The sequence below is a fragment of the Carassius gibelio genome, chromosome B19 (assembly GCF_023724105.1).
Source record: "Carassius gibelio isolate Cgi1373 ecotype wild population from Czech Republic chromosome B19, carGib1.2-hapl.c, whole genome shotgun sequence".
Lineage (NCBI taxonomy): Eukaryota > Metazoa > Chordata > Actinopteri > Cypriniformes > Cyprinidae > Carassius > Carassius gibelio.
This window is the reverse complement of record NC_068414.1, coordinates 32,399,235-32,424,284: the sequence shown is the minus strand read 5'-3', so window position 1 is coordinate 32,424,284 and position 25,050 is coordinate 32,399,235. Positions and strand designations below refer to the sequence as shown.

The 25,050-nt window shown below is 34.9% G+C and overlaps 2 protein-coding genes across 3 annotated transcripts in view; both read right to left on the bottom strand.

The window, feature by feature from the left end:
• Window positions 1–25,050, bottom strand: part of LOC127979721 (H-2 class I histocompatibility antigen, Q9 alpha chain) — a 46,276-nt gene that overhangs the window by 19,906 nt on the left and 1,320 nt on the right. The window contains exons 2-4 of one of the 2 annotated variants that reach the window (XM_052585346.1): window positions 23,487–23,747; window positions 20,209–20,484; window positions 18,731–19,003 (exon numbers count right to left, since the gene is read on the bottom strand). In XM_052585346.1, coding sequence (XP_052441306.1) covers window positions 18,731–19,003; window positions 20,209–20,484; window positions 23,487–23,747 — 810 coding nt within the window. Of the gene's footprint in view, window positions 1–581; window positions 747–18,730; window positions 19,004–20,208; window positions 20,485–23,486; window positions 23,748–25,050 lie in introns of those variants that run through there. The other variant, XM_052585345.1, reaches the window with a different exon arrangement.
• LOC127979720 (H-2 class I histocompatibility antigen, Q9 alpha chain) overlaps window positions 10,629–25,050 on the bottom strand; it is a 93,037-nt gene continuing 78,615 nt past the window's right edge. Inside the window, exon 5 of the mRNA XM_052585344.1 lies at window positions 10,629–11,596. Within this exon, the coding sequence (XP_052441304.1) occupies window positions 11,442–11,596 (155 nt within the window). The 3' untranslated portion in view covers window positions 10,629–11,441. The remainder of the gene's footprint in view (window positions 11,597–25,050) is intronic.

Sequence of the window (25,050 nt, the reverse complement as noted above, 5' to 3'; positions counted from 1 at the left end):
GTTTATCGAGTAGCGCGTCATCAGTATCCGGGCAGAACAACACTTCTCAGGTCAGAAACGAAACTGATGTGATGCCGCGAACTAGCGCTCTAGAATATGCTTTACATTTTCAAACTCAGACTAATAAATATATCTGTTAGCTATAATAACAATAATAGGCTATTTAGGCTATATATTTATTTATTTTATTACACGGACATGTTTTGGAATGCACTGCAATAACGTTACTAAGCATAATTATTATTATTTCATATTGTTTAGTATTAAGTCATTATAATTTATATTATTATTATTAGTAATGTTAGTATGGTTAAATCAGTTTAATCAGCAAAGAATAATGTAATCAAAATATAACGTGAATAGGATACGTTTAAAGGATGATCTTTAGAATATTAAAACATAACAAATAAAGGCCTATGAAACACGTTAAAATACACGTCTCTGAAAAAGTGTTAGTGACACGAATCTTTGACTCAGGTGGGCTGTGTAGGTCTGTTTCAGTATAACAGAATAACGCTTAAAATCAGTCATAAAACAAATGGTAAATTATATTTTAGTTTTAAATTAAAATAATCACTGACCAGCAGAGACAAGATGAGCTCCGAGGAGCAGAAGCACTACATGCCGAAACATTTCTTTTGCCTGAGAAACAATTCCTTTCAGAATAACCTTCCAGAGAAATTAGTTACAATGAACGATCCAGACACTTCAACAATCGCTGTTGAACTGGAGAAATGTTTCTGAGCCTCACGCCTAAATAGTCTCTGAAATTCTAGCCAATAGCTTTTCTTGACAAGTCTGACGTCACGAGTCACTATGAGTTATTTCCTTCACTGGGTTGATAGCGAAAGTAAAAGACAAACTAGTAATTAAATGAACATGCAATCATCTGAGAAATATGCCCGTGTTAGAAAATTAAATTTTTGTTTACATCATTCGCTGAAGGAAATCACTGAAATGCTTGTCTACAAACATTCTGCAAATCAAAAATCTACTTTATGTGATTTACTGTATGGTTTTATTAATAATACAAAATAATATAAATCTTACACTGTAGTTGTTGAAAATGATTGTAATTTCTGAGGATGTCTCTAAGGGAGGTTAATTGTAACATAAATCAAATTAATAATCTTGTTATAGGAGCGGTGATGGTTGTATTTAGGATGAGTTTTAACTCTGGTCTGAAACACCATCAGTTAAGAAATGAAGTACAGATGAAATGTCTGTTATACATGATCACCAGACTCTTGAAGAGAAGACCAAAGCTGTGCGTCTCTGTACAGAAACATAAAGGATTTATAGGACAAAATACACTTTTGTGTTATAAAAATAAAAATGTCACTTCTGCATTATAATTTAATTTGCAATCAATGACAAGACTGTTGTCATATATAAGTAAGAAGATTATCGTGCTTAAACTGATAACATTTACTCAAAATCTGAAACAAAACCTTACAGCTGATCAGATGAGGAGGATGTGAAATTTCCCGTTTAGTACTTGACACACACTGTCTGAACAAACTGAGATGATGAATGTGACAAAATAGTGAAGTGACCAACACACTCACACACACACACACACACACACACTGCTTTAGAGTAGTTTTTCCCGTGTGGAATAGTTTCTTACAAATATATTTCGTGAGAAATAGGCCATAACAGATCTGTGCATTAAACTGAAAAAAATATATGTTGTGGATAAAGATGACATCATCAGCATTTTTGGTTTATACTTTTTATGTTCATTTATTAATTCTTACGCTATTTTAATCAATTAATACTTCACATCTAACATTACAGATAAATAATAAGATAAAGACTGCTCCAACTGATTCACTTTAACTTTTATTGTGAGATCAGCAGAAAAGAAAACTAAAGAATAGGAATGATACAATTCATCTAAAGAAGACTGTAACATGTGCTCCATATAAAGGTCTAAAGTATGCTAGCAAAATAGCTTCATATACTGTGTGTGAAAGTGCAACAGTAAACAGCAGAGAGCAAACAGTTAATATAGTCATTAATCATCAAAGAGCTGCTCTCAATATTTTATGGTGGAGTAGAAATAATGTACACTAAAACTAAACTCTTATAGGCCTTATGTGATCTTATAAATGAAGTGACTAACATTTACTCTTCCCTCATCTTGAAAGACAAAATGTTTTTTATTTACAAAATATTTAGGTTAATTAAGCACTGATGAAGATATGATAGCTATGGATGAAGATCAGAAGTAGCTAGTAAACTTCCAATACAAGATTGTTCTCCAACCTGTAAGTTTTGCTAAGAGAGAGATCAAGGAGACATTATTCAATTTGATTTTTGACAAATCCTTCATCCTTCAAAGAGCAAGTTAAGGTATACATTTTCACACTTTAGAAAATAATAATAAAGGCATGCACAAAATACATAATGTATAAAACTACACCGGCTGTACGGGTTCAGTTATCTGTTGATACCACGCTACAACAGACAGTAAGAGACGGTATTTCCCTGTGACCTGTGTCCTTAACTGAACTCTGTTCAGAGAAAGCACGTGATCTCGAGGCGAACTCCTCAAATCCTCTCCAGTGTCACATTCACTGTTTCTACTAATGTTGGCTCTGAGCGCCACCTAGTGGAGATCACTGTACTAGAAAGACTCAAATACGCGTGTTTTTAATGTATATTCGAAGAGGTTAAACAGATTATGCTATGTGTAAAATACATTTATTTTCAAATATCACAAATTGCTCCTGCATTAAACAACCCTCAGTTAAAGCACATGCATCGTGAGACAGAGGAAGAGAAAGTGAAACACTGAAAGATGAGGTTTGAATATTTTTGGGGAAACCCGACGGTTCTTTAACAACACCGTTATTAACGCTGAATTTGGATATGCAAATCAACGATGTCTGAGATTTCGTCAGTATACAACATATCTGTCATCGCATGTGCATTGTTTTTAAGGTAAGTTTTGCTGTATATTGGTAATCAAGAGAGCGTTGTCTTTAATATATTACATTATGTGTCTGACAAATGAACATAGTTCTGAGTCTCTGTTTTCCTGCAGCTTCCGGTTCTGGTGTGCTGGTTTGTTCATGGAGGGGTTTCTCAGTCAGTGATGAATCAAGATACATCTCTAATGTTCATCAGAACTGAAGCCTTCAGTGCAGTGTTAATTTTGACACGAAATTTTAATTTAGTTTTAGTCTTAGTCTTTTGACTATAATTCTTTTTAGTTTTAGTCAAGTTTTAGTCATCTGATTTGTTTTAATTTTAGTCTTATTTTAGTCGACTAAAATTGCTTGGTATTTTAGTCGACTAAAATTGCTTGGTATTTTAGTCGACTAAAATAAGACTAAAATCAATAACAGATTTACTAGACAATTTTTTACAGCTGGTATAGGAAACAAACTTAACCAAAATATATAAAACACAAATTCAACTTTATTTCAACACAACTGTGTCTTTATTTCGATTCAAAAGCTTTTATGCAGCAACAAACACTGTCATGATAATGTAAACAATAACTAGCTGCCAATTGACCATCAATAAAAGAAAAATAAAGTTAGGTCCAGGACCTTAAAGCTTACAGCTGAGCTGAACAATAAGTGCATACATTTAAAGTAAATATTTAATAAGTTGGCAGCTAGGTGGATAAAAAAAGTAACAAGATTTTATAAGGTATTCATTTGTCTAGCAATATTGTATGTTTTAAATACTACAATATTGCTAGATTAGTATGTATAATGATAGGATGTGAACATTCATGTTTCACATGACTAATATAGAAATATTTGTGATATTGTCAACAAGTAGAACATTATAAAATATACTAAACATTAGTATTAATCAAATGTATTTATCATGGTATTACGTATTAGTATTGTGCTCGCATCTAATTTGAAGAAGGGGCTATTTTACAGTACTTTTCAGTTCGTAATATTTAATGCTACAACATCTACGCACTGCACTATTCCAATTTTGCTTAGCTCAATAAACAAAAGAACATCGTTGTAAAATTACATTTGAGAAAATGTCCGGGTGGCTCGTCTGTAAATGTCTTTTCAAATTGGTTGTGTTCTTGCCACGAATGAGCGCTCTGCGTGCTTTACACTTTGTTTTGTTTTGTTCGTCGTCAAACGTGAAGTGAGCTGTGGACATTTTGTCGCTCTTTTAGACAGTAGGGACTTTAAGCAACAGCTGCGAATGGAACGGCTACAGCGACCGGAAGTTTGCCGTCACACCGCTGTAGCCAAGAACGTAAAAGTCACTAAGCAACGGTAAAACAGAACAGCGCAACGCAGCATTAATTCATTTATTGAGATCCAAAAAAATATATAATTTAAAAAAGCAAGAGAAGGATTGCTTTTGGCGTTAAATGACAATCTTTTGTCAGAAGAGGAGTTTTTAATATTGTATGATGTAAATAAGTCTAAAAACATAACATTTATTTACCTAACCTCTCACGTTGTAGCGACTCTGGCAAATCAGCTGTTCTCCCGTAGTAGACCGTTAAATTAGAACGTCACAAAGTAGCAGTTAAATTCGCGCAGGCGCAATACAACGCCAGAATGGCGTTGCCGTTCCACCAGAGGCTGTTGCTTAAAGTCCCCATCACCTCTTCGAATGCCGACTTCCCGGGAGCTCATAAAAACTGAAAACCTTCGCTTCACGTCTCAATAAGTCAGGCTCTGATTGGTTCTCTTCTCTCATGCAGTCTGTTCTGTTTTGCCGGTTCTTTTGCTCATTCCTCTCATCTCTCCCGTCTGCTGATTTGATTTTCGTCACAGTCTATTTTCGTCTCGTCCTTTATTCGTTGACGATAATGTCAATCAATTTAGTCATAGTTTTAGTCTCCATCAGTGCCTTCTATTTTAGTTTTCGTTTCGTTTTCGTCAGCAAAAATATATTCGTGACGAAAATAATGACGAAAATATTTAGTCAACGAAATTAACACTGCTTCAGTGAAGAGAGCAGGTCTGTACTTCATCCTCCTGCAGACTTCAGTTCATCCAGGATTTACTGTGTGACCGGTCAGTGTCAAAGCAGCATGTGCTTTTAAAAAGATATTTGTGTTGATTTATGTGACAAATAACCTGCTGGATTATATATGGACTATACTAATATATTGCATACCTGCATGTAATATTACATACTTTATATCGGCACAGTAGTTATATAAAAATTATAATTAATGCTGCATATAATGTCATTTATAATAATTATTAGTGGTAGTAGTATTATACAATGTTATAATATGCGATTAGATATTTGATTTGCATTCCGATTACATTTTGCAAACTATATATTCTATGATGTGATTTCATATTTTATGATTTAAATTTAAAAAAGATTTGCACAATTTTGCAATCACTGTATTTTATCATTTGAGACATTAAAGTAAGGACTAAACATGGTTTAACCCTTCTGAGTTATTGAGGGTTAAACACTTACTTTGCTCAATTAGTCTCACTCTTTTCTCTCTCTTTCTTGGTTTTGCTCCTCACACTCTGGATCTGAGCTGGTAGTTCAGGGGGCAGACGGGACGTCCCGCTCTCTGGGTCAGTGCAGTGTAACGGGTCACAGACAGGCGTCTGATGGCACCTTCAGTCAGAGCAGCCGTCTGGAGCTGGACCCGGGGAAACTGTGACTCGGTCGCGGTGGAGATGTCAGCTGTGTAGACAAACATGACGAGCTGCTGCTGCACTCAATGTAATCTCTGTGTTACACTGTCACTGACTGACACATGATTATAGTTGTTTTCTGCAGAAGCCAAAAGAGCAAAATATATATTAAAACATTTATTTTTTTTATATTTCACTAAAGATGTTTTTGTAAATAACAAGTTAATGATCATGGAAGATTAAGTGGTTCGCCAACAGGTGGCGACAAATGACTTTGTCTTTTGTAAGGGAATCTGCCAAAAAAAATTCCTCCAGATTTCAGTGCATATTCAGTTTGCATTTCCAAAGGAATATGTTTGTCAGACAGAATGTTCCTGTATTCTTGATGTGATGTTGATATCAGGTCTCAGTGCTCCTTCTATTGAGGACTCGATGGTGATGGTTGCTGTTGCACTTGTTCTTTATTAAATGATACATTCAGCTCTTCTGGTGAGTCAGTTCTGTCTCATCACTACAATACTGGACTTTTCTTTCCCCTAAGTAGGATATAGAGCTGTGTTTATAATAAAATATGCCTGGCATATGCATATAAATGGATATCTAAATGTGTTTTATTTTTATTTAAAATTTATTTTCATATAGACTCTAGTGACTCTGAGTTAAAGGAGAAGGTAATCAGATAGTCACAATACTTTTAAAACTCCCAACTGGTTCATATTTTAATGATGGTGTCATTTAAAAGTAGTCTGTTTAATTAATGTTTGGTTCTCTTTTCTGTAGAATAAGTAAATCTGGACCTGGCCCTGAAAGCTGAGAAATACTGAAAGGAAACTTAATAAATCAGAATTATTCAAAATTTCTTAGATGTTTATATTTAAGGAGTTTATTGCAATTTGTACAAATGCTGGAAACAATAACCACTGTAATATATATACAGTTGTGTTAAAAATTATTCACCCCCCTTGACTTGCAAGATATTTTGCTGCGAAGAACAGCATTTAATGAAATCAATTTAACAAAGGCATCAGTAAAGTATTAGTGAAAGTTTGTTAATACATTTTTGAGTGATTCTGAGAATGGAACATTGATGAATCATGATCAAATTCAAATTGACTCTAAACATTCATGTTCAAAATTATTCAACCCCCTTTGTGCAGAATATTTTATTCTTTAAAATCACCAATAAACGCTGTCTGTAAGTGTTTAGAAGCTTCTGTCACCTCTCTACTACAGTCTTGGCCCATTCCACGCCTGAAAAAGCTTTCAGATCACTGATAATCTTTGGTTTTCACATTGCCACTGCTTTCTTCAAATTGGACCAGATATTTGCTATGAGAATTAAGCCTGGAGACTGAACAGGTCACTCAAGTACATTCTATGACTGATCCCTGAACCAAGCAGAAGTAGATGTGGATGTGTACTGTTAGATGACTGGACTGAAGGAAAGTCAATTGATCACCAGCTTCAGTTTTTGCACCAAAGGCATCACAATTCTTGTCAAAATGGCCTGACACTTTAAAGAATCCATGATGTCCTTCATACAGTCATGATTTCCACTTCCTTCTACAGTAAAGAAACCCCATAACAGGACTGATCCACCTCCAAGTTTGAGGATGGAGATGGTGTTCTTCAGCTTATGAGCTTTGCCTTTTTTTTGCAGCAGACATACCGCTGATCCATGGGTCCAAAAAGTCCCAGTTTGGTCACATCACTCCATAAAACATTCCTCCAGAGCTCCACAGGTCCACACAAATGTATTTTATCAAGTTCAAGTTGTCCGTTGTTCTTCTTGATCAAGAGTGGTATTCTGCAAGATGTCTCAACATGAAGGCCATACTTGTCTAGTGTTCTTCTTACACACTGCATTGAAATGGTTTTCCTCCTTTCATCGGGTCATCTTGCAAGTCTTTGGATGTACATTGCAGGTTTTTCTCAGTTTCTCTGATTAAAAATTGTATGATATAGTGCTTTTTCTTCCACAACCTCAAAGGTTTTCTGGTAAAACACACTTTAAGCTAAGGAATAAGGTTGAGAGCTGTGTCTCTAGGAACTTTCAATGTCTTGGAAATCATCATATAGCCTTAGCCTTTCTAAAGTAATACAATATTTATTCTCTTTAGCTTTTGTGAGATCTCTGTTGATATTTTTGCTACTTAACCTCAACACATGAATGGGCCAAACTGTATGTGTATCAGCTCAAGCTATTTTTTTTAAAATAGAGTTTATAAAGGCTTAATTGTGTTTTGAGACTGTTTTATTCCCCACCATGCAAATAAGTGATTTAAAAACAGCAATGTTGAATGGGGTTTAATAATTGTGACATAGCAGTATTATTAAAAAATCTTATAACTCAAAAATATTACATAAAATATTGACAATTGCACTTTTAATATGCCAGTGAACTGTTATAGATGCAATTTTTATTTTATCCTGGATCTTCAGAAAAGCTTGTATTTGTAAAGTACTGCAGTCTCTGAACACAACTGTATGTGTGTGTGTGTGTGTGTGTGTGTGTGTGTGTGTGTGTGTGTGTGTGTGTGTGTGTGCATCTAACTGTGAGTTCACAGTATATTTTGTATGTATGGATCATTGTATATTTTTAAAAGAGCCATGAGAGAGAACATTAATTTTGAGAATTGCATTTGCTGGAATTCATGCACTCTCAGAAAAAAAGGTACAAAGCACTGGGATGGTACCCCTTCAAAATATACTAATATATACTTTTAGGTACTAATATGCACCTTTAAGGTGGTAATTTGCACCGTTCAGTGGTAAATAAGTTACAAAGATGTACCTTTGTACCTTTGTACCTTTTGTGTGGCTTGTGTGTAGATTACAAAAACACGATGCTCTGTGTTGAAAATATAAAGTGTTGAGAAACCTATTTTACTGGCATGAGAGTTTTAAATTAGATGCAACTGAATCAGTACAGTGCATCAACAGACCATGCTAATGTGTTAAAACCAGTGTTTCTGTAGGACTGTTAACACATTTAAATAGATTAAATGCACAAAACTGCTCATTTAAATCCCCAAATGATGCAAAAGAGAGGAAAGAATGAAAGAAATGGATCCAAAGGAGCTTGGTTGTATTAACTGTATTGCTCGTGGTCTGCAAACTTTCCAAAAAAGAAGTTTCTTCAAGTGTGCTATATACTTCTTTTAAACTAAAAAAAAAGGAAGTATGTTTACTTTTTATGTACTTCCCAGAAATGGGCTTTATGTACTCTTGATAAATATACTTAAAATTAAATGTAAATATACTTTACTTATACTTAAAATTCTAAATATATTTGAGCTACTCCTAGAATCTGTGTTTTCATTATTACACGATAGAGGGCGCTAGTACACATCTTCTGCACAGAGTATGAATCAGCATCATAACTGTAACGTTATGGAATAAAATGTCAACGGATGAAGAGGTAATAATTACAGTCAAGCTTTGGGGTGTTGATCGACTCCATCTACATTTTGATTATCATTCTGAATCCAATTCATAGTCTTTTTTTTTCATCTTTTTGTTCAAAATGTTATTTCTTTACTTTTTATGAAACACATTAAAGTGTTAAAAAATGTAGCTACAATAAAATGTTTTTGTTTACAACCAGATACTCTGTTTCTTTGGATGACTTGTATGTTCAGATATTCATATGACAAAATATATACAAATTAAAATCTAAATAGGGACATAGTATACTTAAAGTTTGATGTCAAGTTCACTTAAAGAAAACTTATGAGTATACTTGCAGTATAAAACTACTAAACTAGTAGTTTACTGACACTATACTTCAAAGTGTACACAGTATTTCATTAGTAAACTATCAGTACATCTGTTAGTTCACTTTTAGTATAATTGCAGTACAAACTACAAATATAGAGGATGTTGTGTACTCAAGGTTTGCTACTGTTATACTTAAAAGTATACTTTTATTTACTAGAAATTGAGCCAATTTAGTCCCAAGGAGTATTGAAACAGTGCACTTACAAGTATACTTCCAGAACACTGATATTTGTATACTTGCTACAAAAAGTAAGAAATACTTGAACTTTACTTAAGTATACTTAGTAAAATAAACTTGAAGAATACTACTTTTTCGTAAGAGAAGTGTTCACAGTCGCTGGGACTTCTGCATGGCAGCAGTAGTTTTCTAGGACTGAGACATTTTTTTTATTTATTTTTTGCCAGATTAGGGTTTCCTTTGAGATTCTCTAATTTTTTATTTCATTGCACTGTTTTGCTCAACTTCACTTTCATAAAAGATTCTAGTGAGAATTGAATTATCTTTTTAGTTTATCCAAACATAATTTCTCTTAAATTCTTTGCACATAAATGTTCAAATGTTGCAAAGATATCAAAGTAAAGCCAATAAACCATAGTGACAGGAAATGATTAATATCAGAATTTTAGGTAATTGGGATGTTGCACTGAAAAGACCCTCGCCAACAGGAGACGGGAGATCACAGAGGGGACTTCACTTGCGCTTCTGAATTTAGGATTTAGTTTAAAATTTAGTTTAAAATTTAGTCCAGCTCCGTGTTCAATCTGAATCCAATTTCACATAACCATGAGAGCTAAACCGTGTTAAGTCAGCGACAGACAGAAATCTGAAGCCCCTAATAGTGTTCCTCATGGTTCATCCACTGGTGTGTCAGTATGATCAGAATGAGTCAAATATACAATTCATTATGAGTCATCTAAACTTATATAATGCCAGTTACATAATAAAACAATTAGAAGCCAATTTAGAAAGGAGAGTGCAATTGTGAATTACATTGTAGCTGCATGGCAATTCTACACTGTAAAACATTAAAGCTGGTTAAATTTAGAAACGAAAGTTCACCTGCTGCTTTAAAAATGTGAGATAACAACGTAGATACTCGGTTTCAACTTAAGAAGTTAAGTTTTACAATTTATTAAACTAATGGTCATTTGTTGTTTGAGTTAAAACAACTTACTATGTTACATTATCAGTTCAAGAAAACTCAAATCAGATCATAATAAATAGACTTGTAACTGGTCTGCTCAAAAATTAAAAAATTTTTATTGAAATAAATTCAAGCAATGTTGTATAAGCTTTAACACTGGTTTGAGAATACAAATTCTTGTAGGAAAACAGGTTTAAAAAGCCATTTAAGAACACAAGTGCTTTAACATCCATTTCATCAAAACATCAGTTTCTCTAATAATATACAGAACTAGAAGAAAGGCAGATGAGTGGTATAAAAGAGGTATAGAAAACCTAACTGAGGGGGAAAGAAAAAGGCACGAACTGGGGAAAAGTGAGGAGTGACAGGCCGTGTGTAATGATACAAAATAACGGCTCATCAATTACTTTAAATATTATAAATGTACTCTATATAAACAAGTACATGTAACTTTTTGAACTTTGAATGATTTGCACAATACATGGTCATTGACTGTGGTGAACAATCCTCATGTAGTAAACTCTTACTAAAAGCAGTAAGAACATGCATGTGAAATTTGTCTATTTCTAATGATGCTCAAAGGTTTTAACTTATAGTAAACACATAACCAACATTCAGCATTTGAGGTTTCAGATAAAGAGAAAAATAAAAATAATAATAATAATTCTGTGATGCAAGCTGTAACATACTAAAAGTTGTGGCACGCTGATGACATGCACGCGCCAGGAAAAGCAGTGCTTCAAGCACGCCTTCAGTTGATACAATGTTTATAATGGTATATAATCTCATTCTATATATGTTTTAATAGCTTTTCTAGTTTGTTGTAGTGCACATTATATAATTGAGCAAATGGCATTTGTAATAGTGTTTTTACGATTGCAAAAAAGTTTTAGGGAATATTTCACATTTATGCACTTCTGTTACTGCCAAGCAATGCTATCAGTTTATTCAGTGACTGATTTATTTCCCGTAGACCAGCTGCCACGTCTTTAACGGCGAGAGTGAGGGCATCTTGACTAGAGACTTCAGCTTCTTCATTTCCACCCGCTGTCTGTGGATGATCTGCAAAAGCCAGAAGTTTTGAGTTATGATGATTACTTGAATACATTCCTTAAAATAAAGATTTTGATTTAAGCAAATTATCATGTTGTGATTGCTCCTGTATTGGGTCACTCTCATCCTCACTTCTTTCTATAATGCTGCTCAAGCTCGACTGTCCTATAATCGCAGCCATTCTTCCATCAAAGGCAGACGGATCAGATGCCCCCTGACCTCCACCTGTGTCTTTTTGTTGATACCATGATGCTGATCGTCAACTTTCTCTGTCAACCCAGGCTTTATCCTGAGTTTATGAAGCATGTGAACATGAAACTGTGACATCAGTAATGAACAGCCAATCACACGCCTTGAAACTATGATTCACTTCTCGTGAGTGTGTGTGTGCAATTCACTGCCAGAGATTAAAAGATTGAAAAATATGAAGAATTTAAATACATTTAAACACAAAAGAATATACATGCATTCCTCTGTTGAACTGAAATTCTTCTTTGGCCACGAATTTCATGTCAAACCACTTTATTTTAACTTTGGCAACCGTCTGAATTTCTAGTGAAACCACATTAACGGCTTATGTTACCGCATGCCTCTTTTTTTGTACCTGTGCCTGTTACACCAGTGGATACACTTTTAAATAGCAAATTTTTTCTAGCTTTCACCTCTGATAGAGCGGATCGCGAATCAGAATCGACTGGGAAATCGCGCGGCGGCGGGACATGCTTTTACATCAATGAACGGTGGTGTACAGATGTAACTGTGTTAAAGAAGACGTGCTGCTCAAATCTCGAAACACTCTTCATTAACTGCAAGCCGTTCTATTCGCCGCGGGAGTTTCACTCGTTCATTCTGGTCAGTGTTTACATCCATCCTCAAGCGCATGTGAGCTCAGCTTTACAGAAACTCGCTGATCAGATCACAGAGACAGAACAACAACACCCGGACTCTGTTTTAATCATTCTCGGGGACTTTAATAAAGCCAATCTGTCCCGTGAACTGCCAAAATACAGACAGCATGTTACATGTCCCACAAGAGACAGTAATATATTGGATCACTGTTACACCACAATAAAGGATGCATTTCACTCTGTTCCACGAGCAGCTTTGGGACGTTCTGATCACCTTCAGGTTCATCTAATACCGTCCTACAGGCAGAAACTAAAATCAGCTAAACCTGTATCAAGGACTGTAAAAAGATGGACTAATGAAGCAGAGCAGGATTTACAATCTTGTTTTGACCTCACTGATTGGAGTGTTTTTGAAGCTGCTGCCACCGATCTGGATGAACTCACAGAGACCGTAACCTCATATATCAGTTTCTGTGAGGATATGTGTATTCCTACAAAGACTCAACTAATTTACAATAATGACAAACCGTGGTTTACTGCAAAACTCAGACAGCTCCGTCAGGCCAAAGAAGATGCTTACGTGAAGGGGGACAATGTCTTGTATAAACAGGCTAAATACACATTGGAAAAGGAGATCAAAGTGGCAAAGAGGAATTATTCTGAAAAAATAAGGACTCAGTTCACTTCCAACGACTCCGCATCAGTGTGGAAAAGTCTTAAGAAGATCACCAATTACAAGACACCACCCCCCAGCACTGTGGAGAATCAACGACTGGCAGACGATCTGAACGAGTTTTACTGCAGGTTTGAAAGAACACCCATCACCTGCCCTGAACGCCTCCCCACACAACCATTCACACCCTTCACAACTCCTGCAACCAGCCCTGAATGCCTCTCCAAACAACCGTTCACACCATTAATAGCTCCTGCAACCCATCCTGAACACCTCTCCAATCAAGCACTCTCACCATTCTCACCTCCTGCATCCCCCCTCTCCCCCACACCTGCAATTCAGATCAGCGAGGATGCGGTGCGCCAGGTCTTCCGGAAGCAGAAAAGGAAAAAAGCACCAGGCCCAGATTGTGTTACACCAGCCTGTCTGAAATCCTGTGCTGACCAGCTGGCCCCCATCTTCACACAGATCTTCAACAGATCGCTGGAGCTGTGCGAAGTCCCTTCATGCTTCAAACGCTCCACCATCATCCCCATCCCTAAGAAACCCAAAATTACAGGACTAAATGACTACAGGCCTGTGGCTCTAACGTCTGTTGTCATGAAGTCATTTGAAAAACTGGTGCTGGCCCACCTGAAGGAGATCACTGGGCCCTTGCTGGATCCTCTTCAGTTTGCCTACAGAGCAAACAGGTCTGTGGACGATGCAGTAAACATCGGACTGCATTATGTTCTGCAACACCTAGACAGACCGGGGACTTATGTGAGGATCCTGTTTGTGGACTTCAGCTCGGCCTTCAACACGATCATCCCAAACCTCCTCCTGCCCAAACTAAATCAGCTCTCCGTGCCCACCTCCATCTGTCAGTGGATCAACAGCTTCCTGACAGACAGGCAGCAGCTAGTGAGGCTGGGAAAATACACATCCAGCACCCGTACAATCAGCACCGGAGCTCCCCAGGGCTGCGTTCTCTCCCCAATGCTCTTCTCCCTGTACACCAACGATTGCACATCTAAGGACCCCTCTGTCAAGCTCCTGAAGTTTGCAGACGACACCACACTCATCGGCCTCATTCAGGACGGTGACGAGTCTGCTTACAGACAGGAGGTTAAAGAGCTGGCTGTCTGGTGCAGTCTCAACAACCTGGAGCTTAACACCCTCAAAACAGTGGAGATGATCGTGGACTTCAGGAGAAACCCCCCTGCACTCCCCCCACTCACCATCATGAACAGCACTGTGACTGCAGTGGAGTCATTCAGGTTCCTGGGAACCACCATCTCTCAGGACCTGAAGTGGGACATTCACATTGACTCCATCGTAAAAAAGGCCCAGCAAAGGTTGTACTTCCTCCTCCAGCTGAGGAAGTTTAACCTGCCACAGGAGCTGCTGAAACAGTTCTACTCCACCATCATTGAATCCATCCTCTGCACTTCAGTTACTGTCTGGTTCAGCTCAGCTTCTAAATCTGACCTCAGAAGACTACAGAGGGTAGTCCGGACTGCTGAGCGAATCATCGGTTTAACCCTCCCATCTATTCAAGAACTGTACTTATCCAGAGTGAGAAAAAGGGCTGTCAAAATCACTCAGGACCCCTCACATCCAGCACACTCCCTCTTTGAACTGTTGCCATCTGGTCGACGCTACAGAGCACTGAGCACTAGAACAACCAGACACAGGACCAGTTTCTTCCCTCAGGCAATCCATCTTATGAACAGCTGATAATAACGGCGAACACACTACACTTTATATTTATATACACATACACTTATTTATCTAACACACATACTTAGTATGCACTTAAATTTTGCACATAATACACATGTACATACATAACTGCATTTTGTAATATACCTGCCTACAATTGTCATTTGTATATTGTCATTCAATATCTACTTATTTGTATTTTTTATTCTTTTATTATGTGTTTTATGTTCTGTCGCTGTCATTCTGTTGTACTGTGGAGCTTCTGTCACGAAAACAAATTCCTCGTATGTGTAAACATACCTGGCAATAAAAGCTCATTCATTCTGAAATATAAACATTTGGAAAATATAAAATTTCCATGAATGAAAGAACCAAAAAGATGAAGAGAAAGTTGCCAGTAAGTTACTGTAATTAAGATTTACAGTAGCAGACTGTACTGTTTATAGTTCATCAGTATACTACTATAATTCATTCATTTTAATAGAGATTTCATTTGATTTTATAATTTTTTTAAAGAATTAATTTTATCCTACAGGTACTACTGGCATTCAATTAAAACAGACAATAATTACAAAATATCAAATTCTTTATTTAAAACACTGCATGTATAACACTTAAAAATACAGTCTTCCAATGCTGGAACAGTTCATCTTCACCATTTCTCCTGTCTCAGGATGTTTTGCAGTGCATCATGTCTTATTCTCTGGATTTATCCTCACAAATAATCTTAAGGCATCAGAAAAATAATGGGCCATCTGCAAAACTCAGGAACAGCTCCAAAAATTGCCAAAATGAGTGTGTGTTCATAATTAACTTTTTCATTTGATCCTTTGATCCTTCTCTGGAGACCCCAACAGCACAAACAGCTTAAAACTGTTTTTGTCCATACAATGAAAATTATAAGCTCCAAAACAAAACCCCACTGTCCTTTATTAATATTATAAATTATTTATTGTATAATTATTTAATATACTTTATTATTTATTATAAAAACAACAATGAAAGTATATTTTTTTAAAGTATTCCATAGAAGAAAGTCATGGAATGACATGAGGGTCAATAAATTAACATTTTTAAGTGAATTTTCTCTCTTTAGAACAAAATATCTGCAACAATCTGTGACTACATTATAGTTTTAAATATTGAATAAACAAGTCCACAATGAAATAAGACAAATATTCAAAACCAAATAAATATCGCAATACATGGACACACCACTTATTTTACAGGTTACAGATGAACTGATCTGTTATAAAAATAAAAATTATTTTACTTTAGTCAATTCCAAAACATTGTATTTTTAACAAAACTTATTCTTTTTGGCCTTTTAATTATAATTATTGGACTCTGCAGCTACTATTCTTAATACATAATTTTTAAACATCAAAACTTACAAATTGCTTAAACACAGTTAACTTTAATCCATTTACTCACTAGCACAGCTGAGAGTAACTTCAAGGAGCAGAAGAACTACAGTCCACATGTTTGGAGTTTGACTGAAAAATAGTTACCATATGATAATTTACCTCATTTACCAGAGCAAATAACAAGGAGATGAGTGTGTTCAATGAGTGTCCATGATAACTAACAAGGGAGCAGAGCAACAGGGAAACAGGAGAGGAACAAGACAACAATAGTGACACAGAACTACAAACTAAAAGTCCTTGAACATAGACACATGAAACACAGACAGGGATCGTGACAGTAGATATAAAAGTATGGATGGAAAATAAAAATACAACACATGTGGCAATGAGTAAATATATGAAGAATAACATTTGTGAAGAGTGGAATTAAATAAATCAAAAAGGAAATCCCCAAAGTGGAAATAAAATGCAAAATCGAAAGTTGGGTTTTAATACTGTCTTTATCTAACAGAGATATTTGTGTATCAAGATCCATGTTTATTTTTCTGTTTAGGCTGAATTTATTACCCTATTAGGTGATCATGTCAAATAATTATGACAGAAAGATGTGCTGCTGTAATCGCTGCAAAATGTAGACATACCAAATATTAGAGTTAAAAGTGGATAAAAACGTACAATTCACTTCATCTCTATTTGCTGTGCTCAGAGGAACTTTCTGAAAAGGTTGGAGGCAAAAAATGTAAATATTTTCAGATCTTTCAGGTGTTCAGGTCACTACTTTCATATATTTTAGATTCATTGCACACAAACTGAAATATTTCAGGTCTTTTATTGTTTTAATACTGAAGATTTTGGCATACAGCTCATGAAAACCCAAAATATCTAAAAAAAAATTAGCATATCATGAAAAGGTTCTCTAAACGAGCTATTAACCTAATCATCTGAATCAACTAATTAACTCTAAACACCTGCAAAAGATTCCTGAGGCTTTTAAAAACTCCCAGCCTGGTTCATTACTCAAAACCCCAATCATGGGTAAGACTGCCGACCTGACTGCTGTCCAGAAGGCCATCATGGACACCCTCAAGCGAGAGGGTAAGACACAGAAAGAAATTTCTGAATGAATAGGCTGTTCCCAGAGTGCTGTATCAAGGCACCTCAGTGGGAAGTCTGTGGGAAGGAAAAAGTGTGGCAAAAAACTCTGCACAACGAGAAGAGGTGACCGGACCCTGAGGAAGATTGTGGAGAAGGACCGATTCCAGACCTTGGGGGACCTGCGGAAGCAGTGGACTGAGTCTGGAGTAGAAACATCCAGAGCCACCGTGCACAGGCGTGTGCAGGAAATGGGCTACAGAGAAGCAGCACTGGACTGTTGCTCAGTGGTCCAAAGTACTTTTTTCGGATGAAAGCAAATTTTGCATGTCATTCGGAAATCAAGGTGCCAGAGTCTGGAGGAAGACTGGGGAGAAGGAAATGCCAAAATGCCTGAAGTCCAGTGTCAAGTACCCACAGTCAGTGATGGTCTGGGGTGCCATGTCAGCTGCTGGTGTTGGTCCACTGTGTTTTATCAAGGGCAGGGTCAATGCAGCTAGCTATCAGGAGATTTTGGAGCACTTCATGCTTCCATCTGCTGAAAAGCTTTATGGAGATGAAGATTTTGTTTTTCAGCACGACCTGGCACCTGCTCACAGTGCCAAAACCACTGGTAAATGGTTTACTGACCATGGTATTACTGTGCTCAATTGGCCTGCCAACTCTCCTGACCTGAATCTGTGGGATATTGTGAAGAGAAAGTTGAGAGATTCAAGACCCAACTCTGGATGAGCTTAAGGCCGCTATCGAAGCATCCTGGGTCTCCATAACATCTCAGCAGTGCCACAGGCTGATTGCCTCCATGCCACGCTGCATTGAAGCAGTCATTTCTGCAAAAGGATTCCCGACCAAGTATTGAGTGCATAACTGAACATAATTATTTGAAGGTTGACTTTTTTTGTATTAAAAACACTTTTCTTTTATTGGTCGGATGAAATATGCTATTTTTTTTAGATAGGAATTTTGGGTTTTCATGAGCTGTATAAATCATCAGTATTAAAACAATAGAAGACCTTAAATATTTTAGTTGGTGTGCAATGAATCTAAAATATATGAATGTTTAATTTTTATCATTACATTATGGAAAATAATTAACTTTATCACAATGCTAATTTTTTGAGAAAGACCTGTAAAAGTGACTGTGATGTCTGCAGTACATTAATAACAACAGCGACCAATAATAACACAGGCCAGAACATATTTTGTGTGTACTGAAGGAACTTTCCAGTTTTATTTTTTTTTTACCTGCATTTTGAATTTTACACTGCACTGCATCATGTTTCAGAGTTGACAGGAATGTCTGTAAAACTACTTGATAAATCCCGCCAGTACTTTTTGTGTCATTTTACAGATTTATTTTTACAGTGTAGGCATAAAGCACTTGATTTCCATTAACATTTTTTTTTGTTTCATGGTCTACTCATTAAGACAATCACACTTACCATAACTAAGATCTTACCGTCTGTCAGGATCTCTCTGAAGGTTTTGCCCTGGTGCTCCACCACACAGATGAACTGGTTGTTCTTCAGCTCTTCAGGAGTAACTCTGAGTTCGCTCGTCTTCTGAAAGGTCCCGTCCTCATTGGGAAGAAGTTCACCAAGATCCACATCATCATGATGCTCTTGGTCATTCTTCATCCAGGAGATTGTTACTTCTTTGGGGTAAAATCCTGTAGCATGACACACGACTGGAGACGAGGAAGACTTCTTCAGCACAGACACCTGAGGAGAGACTGAAGAGAGAGAGAGAGAGAAAGAGAAACAAAAAGATGAAGTTAAATTGAAACAGAAATTAACATATTGCTGCAACATTCAAATAAAACAAAGTTAATCTATAAGGTTGCTATATATTTCGTCTCAATATCTGTTGTTGTAGTCCTGAGATCTCATCAAGAGCTTTTATCATCTAAATAATCTGTTATTAATCAGACTGATGGATCAATAAGAGTGGAAAGCTTTCATATAAAGACCTCAATCCATCTGACTGAGCTCGATCTGAATGAAATTTCAATCAGAGTAAAAGTAGTTGAAAATAAAAGAAGAAAACTTAATCTGATCAATAGAATAAAACATAAGCATCTTCTCATATTCAGATAAACCTCATGCACATGTGCAGTGTCATGAAGTATATGTGTGTTAGAGACCTTTTATAGACTGATTTACAGATGTTTTACTTCTTATGAATGTGCAAGTTTATTTATGTCTTACAAATCGGTCAGTGAAGGAGACTGAATATTTAATAAATATTTCTTCTGCACTCTCAGAAAAAGAATTGTACAAAGCTGTCACTGGGGCGGTATCTTTTCAAAAGGTACACTTTTGAAACTTTTAGGTACTAATATGGACTCTTTGCAAAGAGAAAAAGAAAAAGCCTTTTCAAAAGATACTGCTTCAGTGACAGCTTTTGTACCTTTCTTCTGAGAGTGTGATTTATTTTCAGCTTCCTTGGTAAGTCATCAGGACAAAAATGATAATTAAACTGACGGACACTCCATGCACTCCACATGTGCTGAAGTTTTGTACAAAATACATGAACATTTAAACAAAAATGTGAATTTCGATTGGATTCTGTCAGATTGACGAAATGAGTGCAGTCATGGCCTCATGTTTGTGTGGAAAATCAGTTTGTGTAGTGTTACTGTAAGATACAAATCCCTCAGCTATGCATGTGAATATACAACAACATGTTACAATATGTTATGAATATATCTTAAATATCAAAATGTGATTAGAACAATCTCTTGACGTCCTGCATGTTTTACATCATGTTTTAGTTTTTAAGCGAGTGAACACAGACGGAGAATAAAGACAGAGAGAGGAAAGGAGGAACAGTCACATATAACCAGACTGTTTGTTGTATACAGCTGTTATTTCCTGATATAAAGACTGTTATGATGAATGCTCATTCAGTGATGATCAAAACTACTGATATTCCTACCTTTTCTCTCCAGAGTGTCCTTCCCATATCCCACATACTTCTGCAGCCACTCAATGCATGTGTTCTCCAGATATGCTTTCCTTTGTTCTAAGAAAGCTCTATCAGCCTCCCATTTGTGTTTGGTAATGACAGCTTGAGGATTAGCAGCAGTCCAGGTGAGGGTGTCCTTATCCAGACTGATGAAGTCCTCTCCATCATAACCAAACTGCATGTATCCTCGTTTGGTGCCATCAGTATCCAGCTCACAGCCGTACATCCACTGGACTGTGTGAACACCTGAGAGGAGAGAAACAACAGATTATTATATCACTCGCCATTCCTCATTTCCTCTAATATAACCTTAAGAATTCATGATTAAACAGAATATAGTCTAATCTTCTTTTTCTACACAAACATCCACATAAAGATGAGAGCAATTATGATTATCTCATGAAACTTGTTTGTACTAAAATATTACAGCGTTCAGGAGAAGTGATTAGATGAATATGAACACATATAAACATGAACACATATATCCTGAGTTCACAGCTTTAAAGTTTCTGACAGCTGAAGGTTATTCAGTAAACTCAACATGATCTGTTCTTTCATAAACTCTTGACAAACAGTGTTCAGTGTTACTGCTGATTAAACACATGACCACGAGACACATGTGTGAGAGAACATCATTACAGACGTTACACAGATCTGAGATTTCTCTGAATGTGTGCTGTGTTCACACTGAGAAATCAACATCTGATGTCTGATATCTTTACAGCAGCACATTCCAGGACAATGATGGTGTTATTAGTTTCATTATGATTATTTGTGTTGATCTGTAAATAACTGCAGTCAGCAGTGAAGAGCAGAGCTGCTTTACTAACAGAAGATCACAATCCTCCTGAACAACCACAGAACCAGTTCATTTATTATAAAAGAAGAACGAGATTAAAAAGATTAAGTATTTTTTTCTTCTTCAATAAAATCACTAATATATTTTAGTTGATAATATTTTTTATGTTGTGTTTTGAGAGAATTTCATGGTATTAATGAATATTTATGCAATAAAAACGATCCATTTCCCCATCCAAAATAATAATAAAACATTATCTCTGCAAAAGAAGACCTAGATTAAAAAGATATTAAAAGACAAACTTTATGTTTCTTGAGAATCAGTTTAGAAAGTTTGAAGTAGTTTTAAATTTAAATCGCTTGTAAAAAGCTTGAAGTTTGAACACCTGAAATGTAACTTTCCTTTATTTTCAGTAAAACCAATGTAATACATTTTTGTTTGATAATGTTTTTTCTTTAGAATTTTGTATTTTGAGAGAATTTAATGGGACTAATGAATATTTATGCTATAATAATGATACATTTTTACCATTGAAAATAATAATAAATTCTAATATTTTCATCTCATCTGAAGCATCTCTGTTCACACATTTCACTTCCTCTCCTTTGTTTCTTACAAAAGAAGAACGAGATTAAAAAGATATTAAGACTAACTTTATGTTTCTTGAGAATCAGTTTAAAAAGCCTGAAGTCTGAAGTAGTTTTAAATTTGATTCGCTTTTTAAAAGCTTGACGTTTAAAAACCTTTTTTTTCAGTAAAATCAGTGTAATACATTTTTTATTTTATTTTGTATTTGAAGAGAATTTCTTGGTACTGATTAATATTTAAGCAAGAATAATGATAACTTTTTTCCCAATGAAAATAACACATTTTTTTCCCTAATATTGTCATCTCATCTGAAGCATCTCTGATCACACATTTTTATGTTAAGTAAAATAAGTGCAATATATTTTTGTTTGATAATATTTTTTCTTTTGAATTTTGTATTTTTAGAGAATATCAAGGTAATAATTAATATTTTCGCAATAATAACGATACATTTTTCCACATCCAAAATAATTATAATAATAAAAATTCTAATATTTTAATCTCATTTGAAGCAACTGTTCACACATTTAACTTCTTCTTATGTGTTTCTGAAGCAGTTCATTTCTCACAAAAGAACGAGATTAAACAGATATTAAAAGACAAACTTTATGTTTCTTGAGAATCAGTTTAAAAAGAGTGAAGTTTGAAATAGTTTTAAATTTGAATCGCTTTTAAAAGCTTGAAGTTTGAACACCTGAAAAATCAATTATTTTTTTATTTTCAGTAATATCAGTGTAATAAATTTTTGTTTGATAATATTTTGTCTTTTTTATTTTGTATTTTGAGAGAATTTCATGGTACTAAATATTTTACACAAGAATTTATCACTTTTTTACACCGAAAATTCTTTTTTTTCTTCTAATATTTTAATTTCATCTGAAGCATCTCTACTCACACATTTCTATTTTCAGTAAAATCAATGTAATATGCTTTTGTTCAATAATATTTTGTATTTAAAATGTGTAATTTTTAGAGAATTTGACTGTAATAATTAATATTTACACAATAATTATGATACATTTTTCCCCATGGAAAATATTTATTATAATAAAGTTTCTCTGTTACTGAAGCAGAAGCAGTTCACTTCTCACAAAAGAAGAACGAGATAAAAAATATATTATCAAGACAAACTTTGTGTTTCTTGAGAATCAGTTTAAAAAGTGTGAAGTTTAAAGTCGTTTTAAATTTGAATTGCTATTAAAAGCCTGAAGTTTGAACACCTGAAATGTAACTTTGCCTTATTTCAGTAAAATAAATGTAATATATTTCTGTTCAATAATATTTCGTATTTTTTATTTTCTGTTTTGAGATAATTTTATGGTACTAATGAATATTTATGCAATAATAATTATCAATGTATTTCCCATTGAAAATAATGTATTTTTTTTCGTGTGAAGTTTAAAGCAGTTTTAAATTTGAATCGCTTTTAAAAGCTTGAAGTTTGAACACCTGAAATGTAACTTTGGTTTATTTTCAGTAAAATCAATTTAATATATCATTGTTCAAAAATATTTTTTCTTTTTTAATCTTGTATTTTGATCTTGTATATAACTCCCTTACTTTACAATAAAAAAGACAAAAGTAAACATTTCTGTCCTTGTTTCTGTGTTTAATAATTTAATAAATAATTTATTTAATAAACACATCTTTAATACTGATAAAATAAAATAAAAAATAAAAGTTATTGTAATGGTCGCTGTACTCCTAACATTATATCATTAGTGTGTAATGTATATGAAAGTAAATGTAAAATAATCAAAATATCTGGAGGTTTGTGCAGTTCACTGTGTGAAGAGATATTTCACTGTAAATTAAAACTAATGTCTTTATCTGTGAGTGAGGAGGTTTGTTACTAGTTTACCTGTCGTCTGGTTGAAGCGGGCCTTTAGGATCCAGATGTTGTTTTTGAAGCTCTGAAGGTGGCTAATACCGATCTGAGTCTCTCTGTCCCAATAATCTGCTCCTTCACTCTGTCTCATCCACTCTGTCTTTGGCACAGCTTTCATCATCTTGCTGTCAAAATACATAAACGGCCCTTCATCTACCAGACCGACCGCTGTGAACTCTGGGAAGTCATTGACTCCAGACACAGCAGTGTAGACGTATCTCAGAGAGTGTGTTCCTGAAGAGACACAAACACAGAGACGTTCAGTCATCTTCACATAAAGCCTGTTCACACTTTAAGAGCTACATCAACACTGCAGCTCACAATTAGGGTATATTAAAATAATTTATACCATAAGAGGTAAAAACAGTTAGCTATATTACAATATTTCAATTAACTAACAAAAAAAAATAAAAATAAAAAATGACACACTGATGTAGAAAAGGACTGTAGTTTTAGTTGTTTATTGTCCGTGTTTATTATGTTCATATTCCAGATCTTCATAATTTGCCACAAATGTTACACACAACAGTGATCTGTATTTAACAGGAATGTGTTATTGTTATTATCATATTATTTATTAGTGCAACAGATTCAGTCATGTGAAAGAAATAAAATGTAATACGTCAGATAATCACAGATTAGTGTGAAATATGAAGTAAATAAATGGTGTTTATCCTGCTGTTCATTCAGCTTTAATCACAAACACACACACTTTCTCTCTCTCACACACACACACACACACACACACACACACAGGATCACAGATCAGTGATTGATTGATTATTGATCTGTAGATTATTATCTGTCTGTCGTCTGATGATTATCTTCTTCATCTCTTCCAGTCCTAGTTTAACGAGTCTGAACGATGACTGAACACTTGTATAACACACACTTCTCGTCTTTATTATCATCTCGTGGTAAATCACTCGTTGTGTTTAATAAAAGCATCTGCCAAATATCAATGTAGATATGACAAGAAGCCATTTAATTTTATTCATTCTCAGGATATGAATTTGTAATATCAACAATTACATTTGTACTAGTTAAAATGTTTATAATTGATATCAGGAACTGGATTTCTACTAATAACAATGGCTATTTTTGATATCAGGATTATATTTCCACTGTAACAATGTTAATCCTTGATATCAACAATGAGGTCATCACTCGCAGAAACTGAATTCTTGATATCAAGCAATTACATTTCTACTAGTAAAAATATTATTCTCGACATCAAGATTTTATATCCAGGGAATGGCAATCTGCAAGCTATTTTGACTTTTATTAATATTAATTCTAAGGATATGAATTATTGAAATCAAGAATTCATTGTCACTAGTTGAAATGTTAATTCTTAATATCTGTAATTATATTTTAACATGTTACATTTGTTATTTCTGATATCTTAAAATGTATTTCTGATATCAACAATTAGGAGAGTAATTTCTGATATCTAAAATGACTTTTGTTACTAGTAAAAATCACATTCATGAAATCAGAAATTAACAGACACTGACAATGTAATTAATGATATCAA